Below are 15,747 nucleotides of genomic sequence, written 5' to 3' on the forward strand. Positions count from 1 at the left end.
ATTAAAACCAACTGGGCTTGATGATTATATAGATAATCTTCAATATCAAAAATTATATGGATGATCTGAAACAATTAAACAGAAGTTCTAGTTTGCTGATTATTTCCACCGATGGTGTTCCAACATTTATTTTATTGTGTATTTGTCTTTCTTCTTTTAAGGACCAGCTTTTATCCTAAAAATGATTGCCTATTTGCTCTTTATTGATCTTCTCAGTCAAATACAACTTTAACCTGAAAAATACACAAAACATTTCTTCAAACGGAAGCTACGCTATCATGACTTTAAACACCTTTAAAAAAAATGTTACGCTGCAGAGGAAAAAAAGAAGACCAGTAAGGGTTCATAGTAAGTAGGTAGGAGAGTGCTGCATAGAAGTTGGGGTAAATACTTTGTGACCTTTTGAGCAAATTACTTATTAACTCTCACAGTTGCCACAGGCTGCTTTGGGCAAACAGGGTGGTGGTTGAAAAACAAGCCCGCAGAGTTTTAGCCTTAAACTCTGCTGTGGAAGCTCTCTGAAATGTCCTTCACAGAAAGATAAATCGCAGAACAATAACATATATATTTTTTGTAGACATAATATTAGAAGAATGTATCAAACAACAACATAATAATATTCCAACTAATGAATTTACTGAATGTTCTCTCATATATATTTTAAAGTGACCCTGATTGGACCCTAACTTATTTTGGATGGATTACTTTCTTAAATGTTAGACATCCGTTTATTAGCAGGCTCAAATACTAGCATACTAGCAAAATACCACAGAAAAAAATATATATTTTGGAGGAAATTATGCCTTAAGGTTTCATCAGCTCTACTGAGTAGGTGAAACAGCTCATAGTGCCAGCTATGAAAACTCATATCGGTGCTGCAGAAGCATCAGCGTGTCTCCAAGAGAAAATATAGATCAGATCCAAACAGAGTAACAGCCCCCACCATGCCACTTCTCGCCCACTTCCGCTGCTTAGCTCATCCCGTTTCTCTCTCTGCTGCCCTCTTTCCATAACAACCATTTTTTTCCCCTTTATTTTTAATACAGCTCTCATCTTTCGTTTCACTTGGACTCTTTCTGCCTGTCTGACGATAAACACAAACACGTGATAAAACGATACAAACTGATTCATGAAAACGCAGCAGTCAGTCAAAGCTTAATCGTGGATTATGGGATTAGACAGAGGGAGAAATTCAGAATGTGTAGACGATGCAGCGATACAAGTGGGTGCTGGTGTGTTGTTTTTATTGATACATTAGGCTAGTTCGTCTTTACTGATTTGGATTTGAAAACACCAACCTGCTAACTGTTCTACTGATTACTCAGAGTACATTAGCTGGGCCTGCAGACAATTAGTGGCTTTAATTAGACACAACTGTTACTATCAAAGAAATATTTCTCATCAGGCTGCAGAGCTTACAGCAAAACCTAAATAAAAGATTAACACAGCCACCAGGCTTGAAACAACAACAGAGCCTTAAAGGGTTAGAGCAGTTCATCACTTTTTTATGTTAGGGGTTAATCAATTAATATATAACCTGCAAAAGATACATCTTTTGTTGTTTTCTTTTTTTGTTGATGTTGCTACAAATCCAGATTAGTCCTAGAGGGTTCAAAACCAGTACAAATTTCCTTAAAACAGCCTCAAAACAGTCTCAAAAACGTGAAAATGGTGTAAAGGAAATATTTGACCAAACATGATTAGTTTTATCCCCTATGAAACACATTCATGAGAAGGATTTCTTCTCTGACACCTAGCAGATTGAAGCGCAATACTTCAAATCCCCTTTTATTGATTATAAAGTAGCATTTACTTCAATGTATATTTGATTTGCATGGAGTTTTATTTTCCCGTTGGATGCTGATTCTGACTGGAGACACTTTAAATGTTTTGTTCTCAGTACATGTTTTGCCCAGGAGGGTAAATGATGGCGCATCGCCTTCCACCTCCTTTTCTAGTGGAAATCAGAATAGCTTCTGAGTGAGTAACTATTCAATGGCATTAACCCGCAAGACGTATTATTGCAGGAATCGGCTTGAGTACCAGGAGCAATCTGTGTTGTATGTCTCGCTCAAGGACAAGAGGACATAAGGACAGCAGAAATTAGTGTTTGATACAGGAAGTGCTCCACCAGCTGTGGCACAGCTGTAAATTGTTACATTCTCCAATAACTTTGGGCTGCTTTAGGTATTTTTTTCCCACCTGTGTTGTTAAATCAAACCAAATGGAAGTGACGCGTTTTGTGTCACACTGACATTAGACCTCTCCTATAAAAATTTCTGCTTCAAGGTCAAATTCAGCATTGCACGATATCATGTGAAGAATCCCGGATGCTATTTGGTCGCATGCTAAATTGTGTTCTGTTATTTACTGAGAGGATGAAAACGGAGCAAGTAAGAGAGGAGGAGGAGGAGGATAGCTGTTTACCCCGTCCTCTCCCTCTTGTCCACTGTATTGACGGATAACGGAGTGCAGATGGGGGATGTGATGTGAGGGGATGAATGGATGGACACCAGAGAGCAGCGGGAGGGAGAGAGCGATGACATCACCGCAGAGTCTCTTTCCGGCCAATCCCCTCAGAGTCCCTCCCCACCCCAACTCCATTCTCTCTCCACCCTCCCACACCTCTTTGTTGTTGCTACGGCAGCAGCACCATCCCGCCTGGTTAAGGCATTGTTTGGGGTTGATAGTAATGCAGCATGGTGTACATGTGATGCGTCAGTATCTGCAGTCCAGCAGAAGAAGTCGTCTCCTGTCTTTTCTGTTTATATTCTATCAGATCCAGTCATCCATCTCTACCTCTGACTCCTTTGCTTCGACTCCTCTCCCTACACTGTTCTGCATCTTCCATCTTACCATGTCTATGGCAGAGGAATTGTTTCCGTGTATTGTTGTTTATATTGCCTGTAAATTGAAAATAACAGAATCAGTTATTGGCACAAATTAGGACACGCAGAAAGGACAAATTGGGGATCAAATCTGAATACATTTTGTTGGTATTCAACAACGCTCAAATGCAAATGTGAGATTTCAGCTGTTGAATATTCCAGATTTTCAGAGCATTGATTGTAGTGTGCAAAAGTTTTAAATCACTCCTTATCTGAGGTTTTTTTCAATTTTTTGTTTTTGCTTGCTTATTGCCCACTTGCTCAAAGAGAAAGTGGACAATAAGATAGACAAAAATAAAAGTTAAGTAAAATACTGGACCATGATAAAACATTTCAAAGTGTTTAAATATAAGGTAAGATTTTTACTATACATTTCAACTATAAATAAATTTGATCTTTCACTCAAATAATGTCATTGTTTTGTAACAGTGGGTTTATGATGCAAATGTCACTAGAATCCCGTTATGTAAAGTAGTCGTAGATAAGTGTGTATTATAGCAGGATAAGTGCTGATACTGAACTTAAAAAAAAAGCTGTTACATTTAATATTAGCTAAAGGGTGTGCATTATTTTCCAACCAGATTGCTACTGTTTTTTTTATTTTTCACATTTCCCCTCTAGCAGTTTTTCTTGTTGTTGTTTTGTTCAAATAATACTGCTTTCCAGAGACATTAATGGTAATTTTTCAACGTGGTGTCCTTCTTAAGCTATAAAAACCTTATTTCACAGATGAGTGTACATTTTTTCAAATCCACTGTAAAGGAAGCAGTGAGGGCCCTAGAACAGATACTTGCGGTACACCATAAACCAGAGGAGTGGGAGATAATATTTACCCCAAATTAATCATAGAGGATGTTTGATGGGACAAAACAAACCCTACTAACTCCACCCATTATCTCAGTCTATTGAGCAGGCAAACAGAAAGACCTTAATCAGCTGATTTTCTATTGCGTGTCTAGTTTTCAGTTAAAAGCACTTTGCAGGTTATTTCTAATAACTAATAACAGTATTTATGTTGAAACGTTGCTCTCCCTGTACAGTATTTTTATTGTATTCTGTATTCTGTTTTTATATGTTTTATATTCTATCTTTGTTTGAATCTACTTGCTTTGATTGCCTGTCACTTTGCTGCTGTTGCACAGAAATATCCCCCCTGTGGGACAAAAAAGGATATTCCTACTCTTCTTTTGTAGTAGATTGACTGTTATATCTGACAAATTGTGTTACGTTTTGTGTTTTTATGACCTCGACAAAGAAAAACAACTGTATTCTTGCCAGGCTGCTGGCAGTGAAACTGGCTTCTTTCTGAGCTGTAGAAACATAACAATAGTCCCTCTCTTGAGTAATTCATAGGTAAGAGCTTCTCATGACAAGAAGCATTAGAACCATTGTGACCTTTCTATCATAGCAAATTATGTTTGTTTGTAGAATTATCTAATTCTGTAGAAAAACACAGAATTTTGAGGTTTTACAAAAGTAGTTTAAACATATCATAAACGTGTCACTGCCATGAACTTCTGCCGTGTTTTCCTTGCATTTGTTGTTTTTTGTTTATTTGCATCTGACAGTAAGACATGACTCAATTAGATGGGAGAATTTGCAATATAAACTAGTGATTACATGAGATATACCTCTAAGCATTTCAAACTCGATTAGACTGTGAACATTTCAAAGCTTCTAACACAGATTTGCATCTGCATATAAATCATAAATCAAATACATTTGCATATTTTGCCACATTTACCCATCCATATTTGTCCCTCCACCTGCTCTCTCTCCCTCTCTCTCTCTTCCAGGTTGAGCTTGTTTTGCTTTCAGTCTGTTTTTGTCTGAATTCTCTTCCTGTCATCTGCTGCCTCGCTGCTCTCTTTCCCCTGTAACCATGGAAATGAGATCAACATGCAAATACCTGAGCACGCTCTGAGGCTTGTGTGATGGGAGATGCAAATTGCATCCGCTTGTAGGATTACACACCCACGTACACGTCGATGCGCGCTCAGACTTATGCACACACACGCACATGCATGCAGGGACGTAAGCACTCCCACCTGAGGTCCCGTAGCACCGAAAACAGACAGAGCCGGAGTTATAGGTGAGTTTTAAATACTACATGATTAGATAAAGTGTTGGGGAATGTAATAAAACTAAGCACATAGCAATGATAATGTAATGATCAATGTTTTTTTTTACCCCTAATCTAAAGCAATTTATACTTAACTTATTGTAACACAAATAATATTAATATTTAAGTTAAGTACAGATTGAAATACCTGAAGTTCATGTCTAGTGCATGCAGGAACATCTTACCGCTTATGAATGTTTCTTATGTGATACAATTATAACCATTATGTCATCCTATTAACTCAGAAAGTATATTACTGAGGTTTGATTAATTTCTGTCATTATGGCCATTAATCATCAGTAGAAAGCCACATCTTCAAAAATATCCATGTTTAAAACTACTATTCATATTGATTTTCATATTGTTCACAACAAATAACAGATATTCATAAACAGCCTCACAGCTTTAGAGCTAGAGGCTCATTGGATGTTTAAACCCACTGATATTCTAAGGTTCTGCTGCAGCTAGCTGTACTGCACTACTAATTCTATCCTGTACAAACAGGTTGAAGTTTGGTGAGTCAGTTTCGGTTCTTAATTATGCTCTCTTCTAGGGTTCATCATACTGTTTTTGAACAAACGGCACAATGGCGAACAGAGAACACAGTCAAAAGGTCAGGAATAAAGTTGTGGTAAATACAAAATATTGACTCTGGTGGTCTGAAAACAAATACATAATGCACTTACTAGATGTTTGTGCATTAAAACACGTTTTAAAAAGTAAATCATTCGTTTTTTTGTTGGTTTTTTTAAATCTTCAATGCCGTAAAGTGTAGTATGGTGATGCATATGGGAAGGTTCTTAATTTAATGTTTTCAGGCTACATAAGATTTTGTTTTTTCCTAACCTAAGTTTAATTTTTGGCCAAGAAAATTTGATCATTAAATTTTCCTTTGATGAGTCTGTGAAAAATAATATTGAATTAAGTTGTGACTTTTGGATTGAGGGACATACAACTTTATCAGCTGATTTCCATTCAGAGCTTTTTCAAGAGTTTAAGAGCTGTTGACTTCTGGTGTTTCATTGTCGCCTTCAGTTTCATTGATGTCTTTTGCTGTTTTTCTTTTTTTTTCAATGAATAAACGAAGACTCTGTGATTGGCTGCTGCTGGTTGACGTCACCTCCGCCGTGACGCGATGTACCCATTCATAAAAAAAGAAAAAGAAAAACAAGACAGAAGAGTTCTTAGGATAGACACACACAGAGGAGGAAACAAGACGCTGAATGGATACGGTGATGCGCAGATAGAAGACAGGCGCGAGGGGGGAATCCACCACAGGATCCGTGCGCGAGCTTTCTTCAGCTTCGGAAGGCGAAGAGATTAAACACCAGTGAAACCCCCATACCCTTATACACACAATCTGCATCGAGGTGCCATGGAAGACCTGGGCGAGATGGACTGCACGGTGCTGAAGCGGCTCCTGAAGGACGACGGCGGCCGGTGCTTGGTGCTGGACTGCCGCTCCTTCCTCGCCTTCAGCGCCGGGCACATCCGAGGCTCCGTCAACGCGCGCTGCAACACCATCGTTCGAAGGAGGGCGAAGGGCTCCGTGCTGAGCCTGGACCAGGTCCTGGCCGGGGACGAGGAGGTGCGGGGCCGCCTGCGCTCCGGGATGTACTCCGTCGTGGTGCTGTACGACGAAAGGACGCCGGACTCGGACTCAGTGAAGGAAGACAGCACGGTGACCCTGGTGCTCAACGCGCTGTTCAGGGACTCCCAGGGAACACTGGTGTACCTGCTCAAAGGTAAAATACCTCCCATTTAGACCACCTTTACTCATTCACTTGTAAATAAATCAATCAATAAATTATTATTATTAATAATAATAATAATAATAACAATAATAATAACAATAATAATAATGTGCACAGTTATCACAATTATTTGACATTATAATCGATTAATTGATGTCAGATGATGTCAGGTAATATGGAAACATCCATATGTATATATATTTATATAGCCAATCTCTCACATCCACTCGTTCATAGCTCAGTGGCTGAGTGGATGAGGTAATGCTGATGCGTTGAAGCCACATGAAAACGTTGGTGACACTCAGCACAGCCTGTATTATTTCACGAGGATTCCTCCGTGTGGAGTGAAAAGGGACAAATTGAAATGAATAATGATAATTTTAAAAAATGGAAAATTGGAAAGTCAGGTTTTTTGTTTTATATTCTGAAAGCAGAAGCTGCTGCAAGCCGTGGCGCATCCCCTTTTTTTTCTGTGTGTGTGCCTGCATCCTAATGATGCAGACGGCTTGAAGCACAAGAGTCTGAGCGGCTGGTAAACATGACACATCATGGTTAATACGGTTTGACACAAGCCACTGTGATCAGACTGCAGCTGATTATTCCCTTTTGAAGAAAATGTTTTAAATCAGTTGAAAGATGCTGGGAGATCCTGCTGCACATTCAGTTCGCAGATCTTCATTATCTGTAAATGTGTTCATCAGACATTATTATGAGGGTTAATAATATATTTTTTTCTTGTTTGTTTCTAGGGGGATATGACAGATTTTACGCAGAGTATCCCGAGTTTTGCTTAAAAAACAAATCATTGCCGTCCTTCACCAGCCAGTCCAGCATCGACTCCTGCTCATCGTGTGGGACACCACACAACGATCAGGTAACACCGTCACCCTCTGCTTCCATACGTTTCCTGCATTAAGAAAATAAAAAATAAAAAACCTTGAACACATTGAAAATATTTACTTTTGTAAGGTATCATTGTGATATTTCCTCAGATATTTAAAATATCAGAAATGTATAACGTGGCCAAATGTGTTTCAAATCAAAATCTGACAATGACCCTTAGATCTGTTGAAATAATATAACATATTTATCATTTAGAAGAAAACTGAAAACATTTCATGGTAGTTTTGCTTTTAGTTTATGTGAGCTCATATAATAATAATCACCAGTTATCACATTCTTATCAATTTGGCTGTAATATTTACACATTTTGATCGGATTTTCTATATTTTATTCATTTTTACATTCACAAGTTTTATATTCACTTTATTTGCTTGATTTCTTTTTTTTTTCTTGCAACATTTTAATGTCCTAGCAGCACATATGGTTACACTTGTTTTTATGAAAACACTTCATAGAATGACTACTTGGAAAATGTAATAATGTTTTCAGCTGGTTATTGTGCTAAATATGTTTTTCCCTGTTGCTGTTCTGCTCCTTATGGTGAATTTGCTCCTCAATAGCCTGCTTTCAGCTCATAAACAGACATAACCTTCATAAGAGTGATTAGGTTCCAGACTGTATTTGTTTTACGTGACCGGAAATATTGATAAAGAGTTATATTTGTCTTTCACGAAAGCAAGAGAAAAGTCTTGTCGCCTACTTTTAGCAAGTAGGAACATACATTGTTCTACACAGTTTTCTGGAATCATCCAATGTAAAATTTGTAATAAATTTATTTAAAAAATGATTTATTCCTTTTTCTGAGATGTCAGAGAAACTCTTCTCTTGGTGTGCACTGTCTGTCAGCTGGCTCATGATCCAAACAATAAGCACCTGAAAGTTTCTGCCTATTTTAGCATGTCATCCTTCCATATTTTGCTCAAGTATACAAATAATTTAAAAAAAAACAAATAAATGTTACAAATCACATTATTATAACTGTAACAAATAAAATCTTATGTCAGTTTAGCAGTAGCCTAAATCATTGTGGCTTTTTTGTGGTATGTTTAATTGAGGTTATTCTACAGTGAGAGTGTCAGACAGGCCCATGCCTTCTTTCAGACTGATCCCAGGGTTATGAGTGCTTTATTGAAGGACTCATGTTTTATACTAACTTCCATATTTTTACCAGTCTTGGGGCTACTTTAAATTGATTAAAATGCTTTGAATAAGTCACCTAATGGAGTGGGCTGAAAGTTCGGCATCGATTCAGCTCTCGATGACTTCCTGTGACCTAGCTGGCCTTGTTTTTTGTTGGACAGTGATCTGTTTGTTTGAGCCTGCGGATTTTACGCAACTCTCGCAGTCACATGCGCTTTGGGTTTAATTCCCCTGGAATTCACGAGGCCAAGAGACTTAGACAACCCAGCTTCTGTGTGCATGTCTGTGTTCTCCAAGAAAATCACTTCATTGTCCTGTCAGGTGCATTTTTGTTATTAGTTTAAGAGAAGGATGCAACTTCCTGTGGCAAATATGATGGAGTGACTGGCCGAGAGCGATGCAGCCCACTCTGCCCCTCCCTGCTCTGCATCTCTTAGCCATATTGATCATTTCCTGACTCTGTGTCAGTACCGAATTCGTCAGCGGCGGTGACATAAACAGACAGAGGTTTTGTCAATAAGCTGTACTGCCGGTATGGACGGCTGCTGACCCGTTGACCTCTCAGGTCCGGTAAAAGGGGGGCCCACGCTCATTAGGTAATGTGTTCACAAGGGGCTCAGAAATAAAAGTGAGGAAGAAGTTTTCATATAGATGGTAGCCAATATCACATTTAATGTCTGATCAGCAAGTCATAGTTTTTAAACAAGTCAAAGCCAAAACAACCTTTATGTTGCTGTTGATTTTTTCCATTCTCAAGGAAGTTTTATGATTATTCATAATATGTGCGTCAGCTCCTTGCCTGGGTATTGCACATGGCACCGAGATGCTTTTGCTTACAGAGGAGCAGCTGCAAACATGGCCTTCTCCGAGCAGCACAGCGCAGTGAAACCACATTAAAAACACGTCGATATTTCAGCTGAATTATGTGGCTTCATCAGGGGATCGACATGACCCATAAATATACAACCTAAACAGTTCGACTGTGTTTCTCACACACATAATAAACCCATTTCTATCTAATAAGAAGCTTTGTCAATGCGATTTAGAAAATATAAAGCTGTAGTCAAGTCACTGGGCCTCTGCGAATGCTCCGTTCTCTCCAACATGAGCCATTTATTACTAATTCAGGGATGGCTAGTGAAGATCTTCCTCATGTTGGTGTCTCCAGGGTGGCCCCGTCGAGATCCTGCCCTTCCTCTACCTTGGCAGCGCCCTTCATGCCTCCAAGAAGGAGGTCCTGGACAGCGTCGGAATCTCCGCCCTGCTGAACGTGTCGGCCGACTGTCCCAACCACTTCGAGGGCACTTACCAGTACAAGTGCATCCCAGTGGAGGACAACCACAAAGAAGACATCAGCTGCTGGTTCCTGGAGGCCATCGAGTTCATAGGTCAGTGTCTGACCTATGGGAGTGTGTTTGCATAATGTGACGGGCTGCAATGTTTATGTTTTGCTTTGTGCTGTGTGGCTTCATCACAGCATGATGAAAATAGCAATTTTCATCAATATTAAGGGATTATTGAATTAAAACAACATCCTACATCTTCCTGATAAGTTATGTTTGTCTTATTTCAAGTGTACTAAAATATCTGCACCGCACACTAGAACAAACACACTCGGTAAAATGTTGCTTTTGCAGCGCTTGTAACTCATTTTTGTTTTTGAGTGCATTATGTATTCAAGTGTGCTTTTATTTTGCATATTGGTGAGTTAGTGTTAGCATGGTGTCTATGCGTGTGTGTGCAGGTGAAGGTTGCTGGTATGCGTCATAGTTAGCTGCTGTGGGACTAGAGTCTGACTCATCCGGTGTTACCGAGTGAACAAACGCGATGCTGAAGTTAGCTTTCAATCTGTTTGCATGAGAGTGTCTGTTACAGAGACAAATTAGGGCAAACTATTAAAGAATAGTGAATTTCAATGCCAGTCTACCTCTTGTCTAATTTGTCTGTAAAAAATTGAGAAGATTCTTTAGAAGTACTGCAAAAATAAAATCCATCCTCATACTTTAAGGTTCAGACTTTGTGCATTCAGCCACACGAGATGAAAAATCTAGTTCTTGTAAATCCTGTAATCAAACCATTACCTAAATCGTTTTTTTTTTTCTTTCTTTTTCATGAGAAAGTTAGAGCGTGTATGCACACTGAGAGGGAGCCATAAATAGGCCAGAGGAGGAAGTGTAAAAAAGAGAATGATTCAAATGTTGCACTTGTGTGTTTCAGTTACTGTAATGTGATTTGCAGCGTTCTCACTTTGAGGTTAGTTATCGGTTTGAGAGCGCAGAGAGGCATGAAAGTGCGTAGGAGAGAAAAACGACAGCGGTTTTTAGCCGAGGCGTCACTGTACATCTGGTGTGATAGAAGCTACTTGCTGGGTGTAAAAATAATGCACATAAAGGGCGAGGAAAGCGTTAGAGGTTTTAAAGTATGACTTATTTTAAAACACAATAAACATTTACTTTTATATTTGTAAATGCTATGTGTTTACTAAGAGATTTATTCAGTGGAAAAATGCATTGAAAAAGCAGAGACATTAGATAATTAAAGGAGCCAGTTATAGTGACACTAGGGTTGAGTTGGAAATCTTTTCCCCTTAAAAACTAAAAAATTATTTTGAGCCTTGTTATCTTTCTGATATTAAAATCTATTTGATGTTCCTAAACAACTAATAAAGCATGAGAAAAAAGCAAAACAAAGAAGTAAGAGTGGACAATACTTTACCATGATAAATTTCATATAATGGTAAGAATTCTGATTTATTGTTATCATGATAAATTCCAATTAATGGTGTTTAAAATTCCCTCAAAACTATACTTGTTGTCAGGATTGATCATTTTACCATTTTTTTCAATGAAAGTATCAATAAATACTTATACATTTGAAAATACAGTTACAGTATGTAGTTTAGTGATATAAATTATACTTATTAATGTGATTGGTATCCAAAGAAGTTCATTACTAATTGGAATGTTTTTCAAGAGCATTATTTGTGTTTGTGGGGCTATAATTGTTACTTAAAAATACATAATAAATAGTTATTATTGTCACTTTTATCGTTATCACAATAGTACCACAAAATATCATGATAAACTTTTAAATCCATATTGCCCACCCTTCCACAGAAGAGATCTGTAGTTTTCCAAATAACTGTATTTCAAAACAGGAAAGAAACCTGGATCTTGTATCATCATATGTTTTGGTTGGAGATTTGATTGCTTTTATTGTTAGCAGACGTCTCTGAATTTTGATTAATCTGTTTCCCCAGATTCAGTACGAGACTCAAGTGGACGAGTGTTGGTCCATTGTCAAGCAGGCATCTCCCGCTCCGCCACCATCTGCCTGGCCTACCTAATGAAGAGGAAGCGGGTGCGTCTGGACGAAGCCTTCGAGTTCGTGCGCCGCCGCCGCAGCATCATCTCGCCCAACTTCAGCTTCATGGGCCAGCTGCTGCAGTTCGAGTCCCAGGTCCTCGCCACATCCTGTGCCGCCGAAGCCGCGGCCACAGCGAGCCCGTTGCTCGGACCCAAGTCCACGGTGGCCAACAGCTCGACGGCCGTCACGCCCACGTCTCCGTTCATCTTCAACTTCCCGGTGTCGGTGGTGAACCCGGCCTACCTGCACCACAGCCCCATCACGACCTCACCCGGCTGCTAATGGACAGCTTTACCCCAAATCCTGACTCAAAGTGAGAGCAGACTGGGCTGGAGGAGCTCTCAGTGTCACTGACCTCTGCAGTGTGTCCGTACTTCCACGACACGGAGGCGAGAAGCGTCACGGTGCCTGAAAAGGACCTTTTTTTTTTTCTTTTCTTCTTCTTCTTCTTCTTTTTTAATTTCACAAACCAGCCAACACTCAGTCAGTTTTCACGAGAGATTTATTCCAGTTGACCAAAAACGAAATGTCTTTTCTAGACTTGTTCGTCATTCACACGGAGTGTTGGACTGACATCGACTCAAAGACACACTTTTCTTCCAACATGCACAGAGACACCCCGACACACGCGCACACACACCCACAGAAACCTAACACGGTGAGGCCTGAGCAGCAGCGAACCTATCTTCCCCTCTCTCCCACGCACACGTTCATGCCTGCCGACTGAATAAGCTCAGTATGAAGATAGCTTGTTTCTATGGAGACAAGGTCTTTAGGAGAGGAGATGGACACAGGAAGGAAGGGGGGAATTTTAAGCACTCCCTCTTTCCTCCTCGGGTGTCCCTCCTGTCGCCGGACAAAGGAGACGGATGGAGAAGGAAAGAGGGAGGGAAAAAAGAGGGTGACAGAGAGCAGGAGCCTCTTCAGTGACAGGTGTTCTGCCAGGGATCCGACTGGAGCTTCCTGCCCTTCACACGTCCTCTTCCTCTCCTCTCATCTCCCTTTTCATCCTTTTATGCTTCCTCCCTCCTCCTCATCCTCTCATCTCTGCCTCTCATGTCAGACTTGTCCCCCTCCCTCTTTTTTTCCTTCTCTGGTCTTCGTCTTCTCACCGAGAAGATGAAGGAGGTTAAAAATAAATAGAACTAGATGCCAAATAAAAAGGCTGGGGCCCCTTGTAAATGGACTGGAAAACCCCTGACACCACAATAAAAGCCCTTCTGCATCATATATAAATATTTTTAGGCAAAAAGGGCTGATATTTCTGGAAATAGGAGGTGTTTTCTGACAAGAATGAAAAGATTTCGGGGATATTTTGCAGAAATGTTGGGATTCTCTTTTTAGATGGAACTCCCTGAAAGACGGTCTGTTTAAGCACATGTTCCTTTTAAACATGTGCGCGGTAAACTATTCATATTTTTCCCCAAGTTAAAACAAACTGGGTTTCACTTCTACTCAGCAGTGTTTTATCTCTTACAGTGATTTGACATGAAGAACAAAGTGGCTCCTGCTTGGTGCCTTGAAAAAGGTTTTTCAGATAAAAAGCAAAAATAAGCATCGGTGTCAGTGGATGGTCCATTAAGATGTTTGTGCCTTGTTCATTAAGGTATCCCCCCAGTAAGTTTTTTTGGCATTTATTTTCTGTTTTGTAACTACAAGACAGTAAACTGATGAATGTTTGGCAGACCCCTGAAAATCCTCAATAGGCATGGGCCGGTAGGAAATTCTCACAGTCAAGGTTTTTCGGTAGACTATCCAAACAAAAAGTGTTAAAGTGTAAGTAAATATCTAGAATAAGCACCTGCACAATTTTATTGTTTTTCATATTACTTGTATTAGACCTCATCGATGATTAAACAAATTAATTCACTTGCAAACTAGCTAACCAAGAACCAGAGCTAGAGTTAACAAGCTAATTTGTGTGGATTTACTAAATGTTATTTTAAAGATAAAGTTAGAGGAAACTTCAGGATTTAACTTTTGATGTTTGTAAAATGTTTAGTTTAGTTTTAAAGTCTAATTTTCACAGCAAAGTAACAGCTAACCTACTAAAAGCATGCTAGCAAGCTCCCAACTAGGCCCAGCTAGCACGCTGCCTTAAATTCAATTTCAATTCATCTTTGCTAAACAAGTGGTGCAATTCTTACACAAGTTTAATGGCACAAAGCACAGAAAGAGACCATAAGACAATTTATCTTTATTTAGATCAGTTTGTTTACATTGTGAAATATCAGCTTTTGATTCTTAACAAATTGTGAGCGGTGTTCCTTCAAAACGGAGGAGTTCAGCTTTCTTGAAAATGAGGGGCAAGTGTAGAATCTCCACAGGAAGTGAACAGAAACAGGTTGGGGATGGACAATGGTGCGTCACTACTCCTTCCATTTTTTATTGGTATCTCTCGATAAAGACTTTAACCCCTAGGAATTGTATGGAAAATATTTTACAAGTTTTTAAATCGTATCTTTGTCATCCCTTAAAATTGGTACCCGACCCATGCCTATTCCTCATCGACATAAAAAATTACTATTCATTAATATAATTAATAAATAGGTTATTAATGGTATTAAATCACCCAAACGAGCACTTTTATATACATAGGAAAACACAATCAGGAATTAACTGTTGTACTTCAAAACCAGTCAAGCACAAAAAATATATACATCCTCACATCACAATTGGTGGGCACTCCTGCATTACTAAGTTTCAGGCTAAGATGAACACTGTGTTAGACCAATAAAGGCAAAAAAGTTCATTTTTATACTAGACTCAAACCTGAACACCCATACAGACTCACAAACATGTTTAGGGTTTCTATACTTTTTCTTTTTCTTTTTCAATTGTCAGCACCTCTTTCTCTCTGTGTAGCACTTTGAAGTGATGCAATACTGTATTTGTAATTTTATTGGTTGATTTGCACATCGTTGGTGATTCCGGACCGAGTCGATCTTTGTACCGAGAGATGGACAAAAAGGGGGCCAGTGGATGAAAAATGCAATACTTTGTACAGATGTGTGTAGTTTGTATCTGTACGTCTCGATATGCCTCTCTGTGTTCAGTCCCATCCGCATCTCTCTCTCCGGTTCACCATGGCAATATCGACCCTTCAAATGGAAACATATTTCCCTCAGTTTCATTGTGGAATGAATGACCTGTGCATTTATTTATTACTGAAGATCTACTGTTGAATAAATAATGTTCTTACATAACTTGAAAGTGAGTGTTTTATTCCATTTTTAAAATTTTGTTTAAAAAATGGCATCAATAAATGATGGCATTTAAAAGTGATATAAAGGCAGCAAATAGTTTATCAGTCATGGAAGCATTCAGGCAAACACAAAGATGACTATACCAGCTGATTTTTTTTGTGTGTGCATATTTTCCTTGCATAACTTCCAGTCGTTTTATTTTAGATTAAAATTGTGATATTTTAACAGAGACAATAAGGTACAGATTTATATCACTTTCCACAACTATTAGAAGTCTTCATTCTGACATGGATTGATCGATAAGAAAATAAAACCAGCAAATTTTTGAAACATTTTCACATGAAAAATGTTTTCCTTTGAAAAACTGG

The 15,747-nt window shown here is 38.9% G+C and overlaps 1 protein-coding gene across 1 annotated transcript; it reads left to right on the forward strand.

Moving 5' to 3' along the window:
- Window positions 1–6,164: 6,164 nt before the first annotated feature.
- On the forward strand, window positions 6,165–13,939 carry dusp4 (dual specificity phosphatase 4). Its single transcript, XM_032569036.1, has 4 exons — window positions 6,165–6,755; window positions 7,514–7,638; window positions 9,976–10,195; window positions 12,067–13,939. Exons 1-4 carry the CDS (start codon window positions 6,386–6,388, stop codon window positions 12,453–12,455), a joined length of 1,104 nt encoding a protein of 367 aa, XP_032424927.1. The 5' UTR covers window positions 6,165–6,385; the 3' UTR covers window positions 12,456–13,939.
- The last annotated feature ends 1,808 nt before the right edge of the window (window positions 13,940–15,747 follow it).

This window comes from Xiphophorus hellerii, chromosome 8, assembly GCF_003331165.1.
Source record: "Xiphophorus hellerii strain 12219 chromosome 8, Xiphophorus_hellerii-4.1, whole genome shotgun sequence".
Classification (NCBI taxonomy): domain Eukaryota; kingdom Metazoa; phylum Chordata; class Actinopteri; order Cyprinodontiformes; family Poeciliidae; genus Xiphophorus; species Xiphophorus hellerii.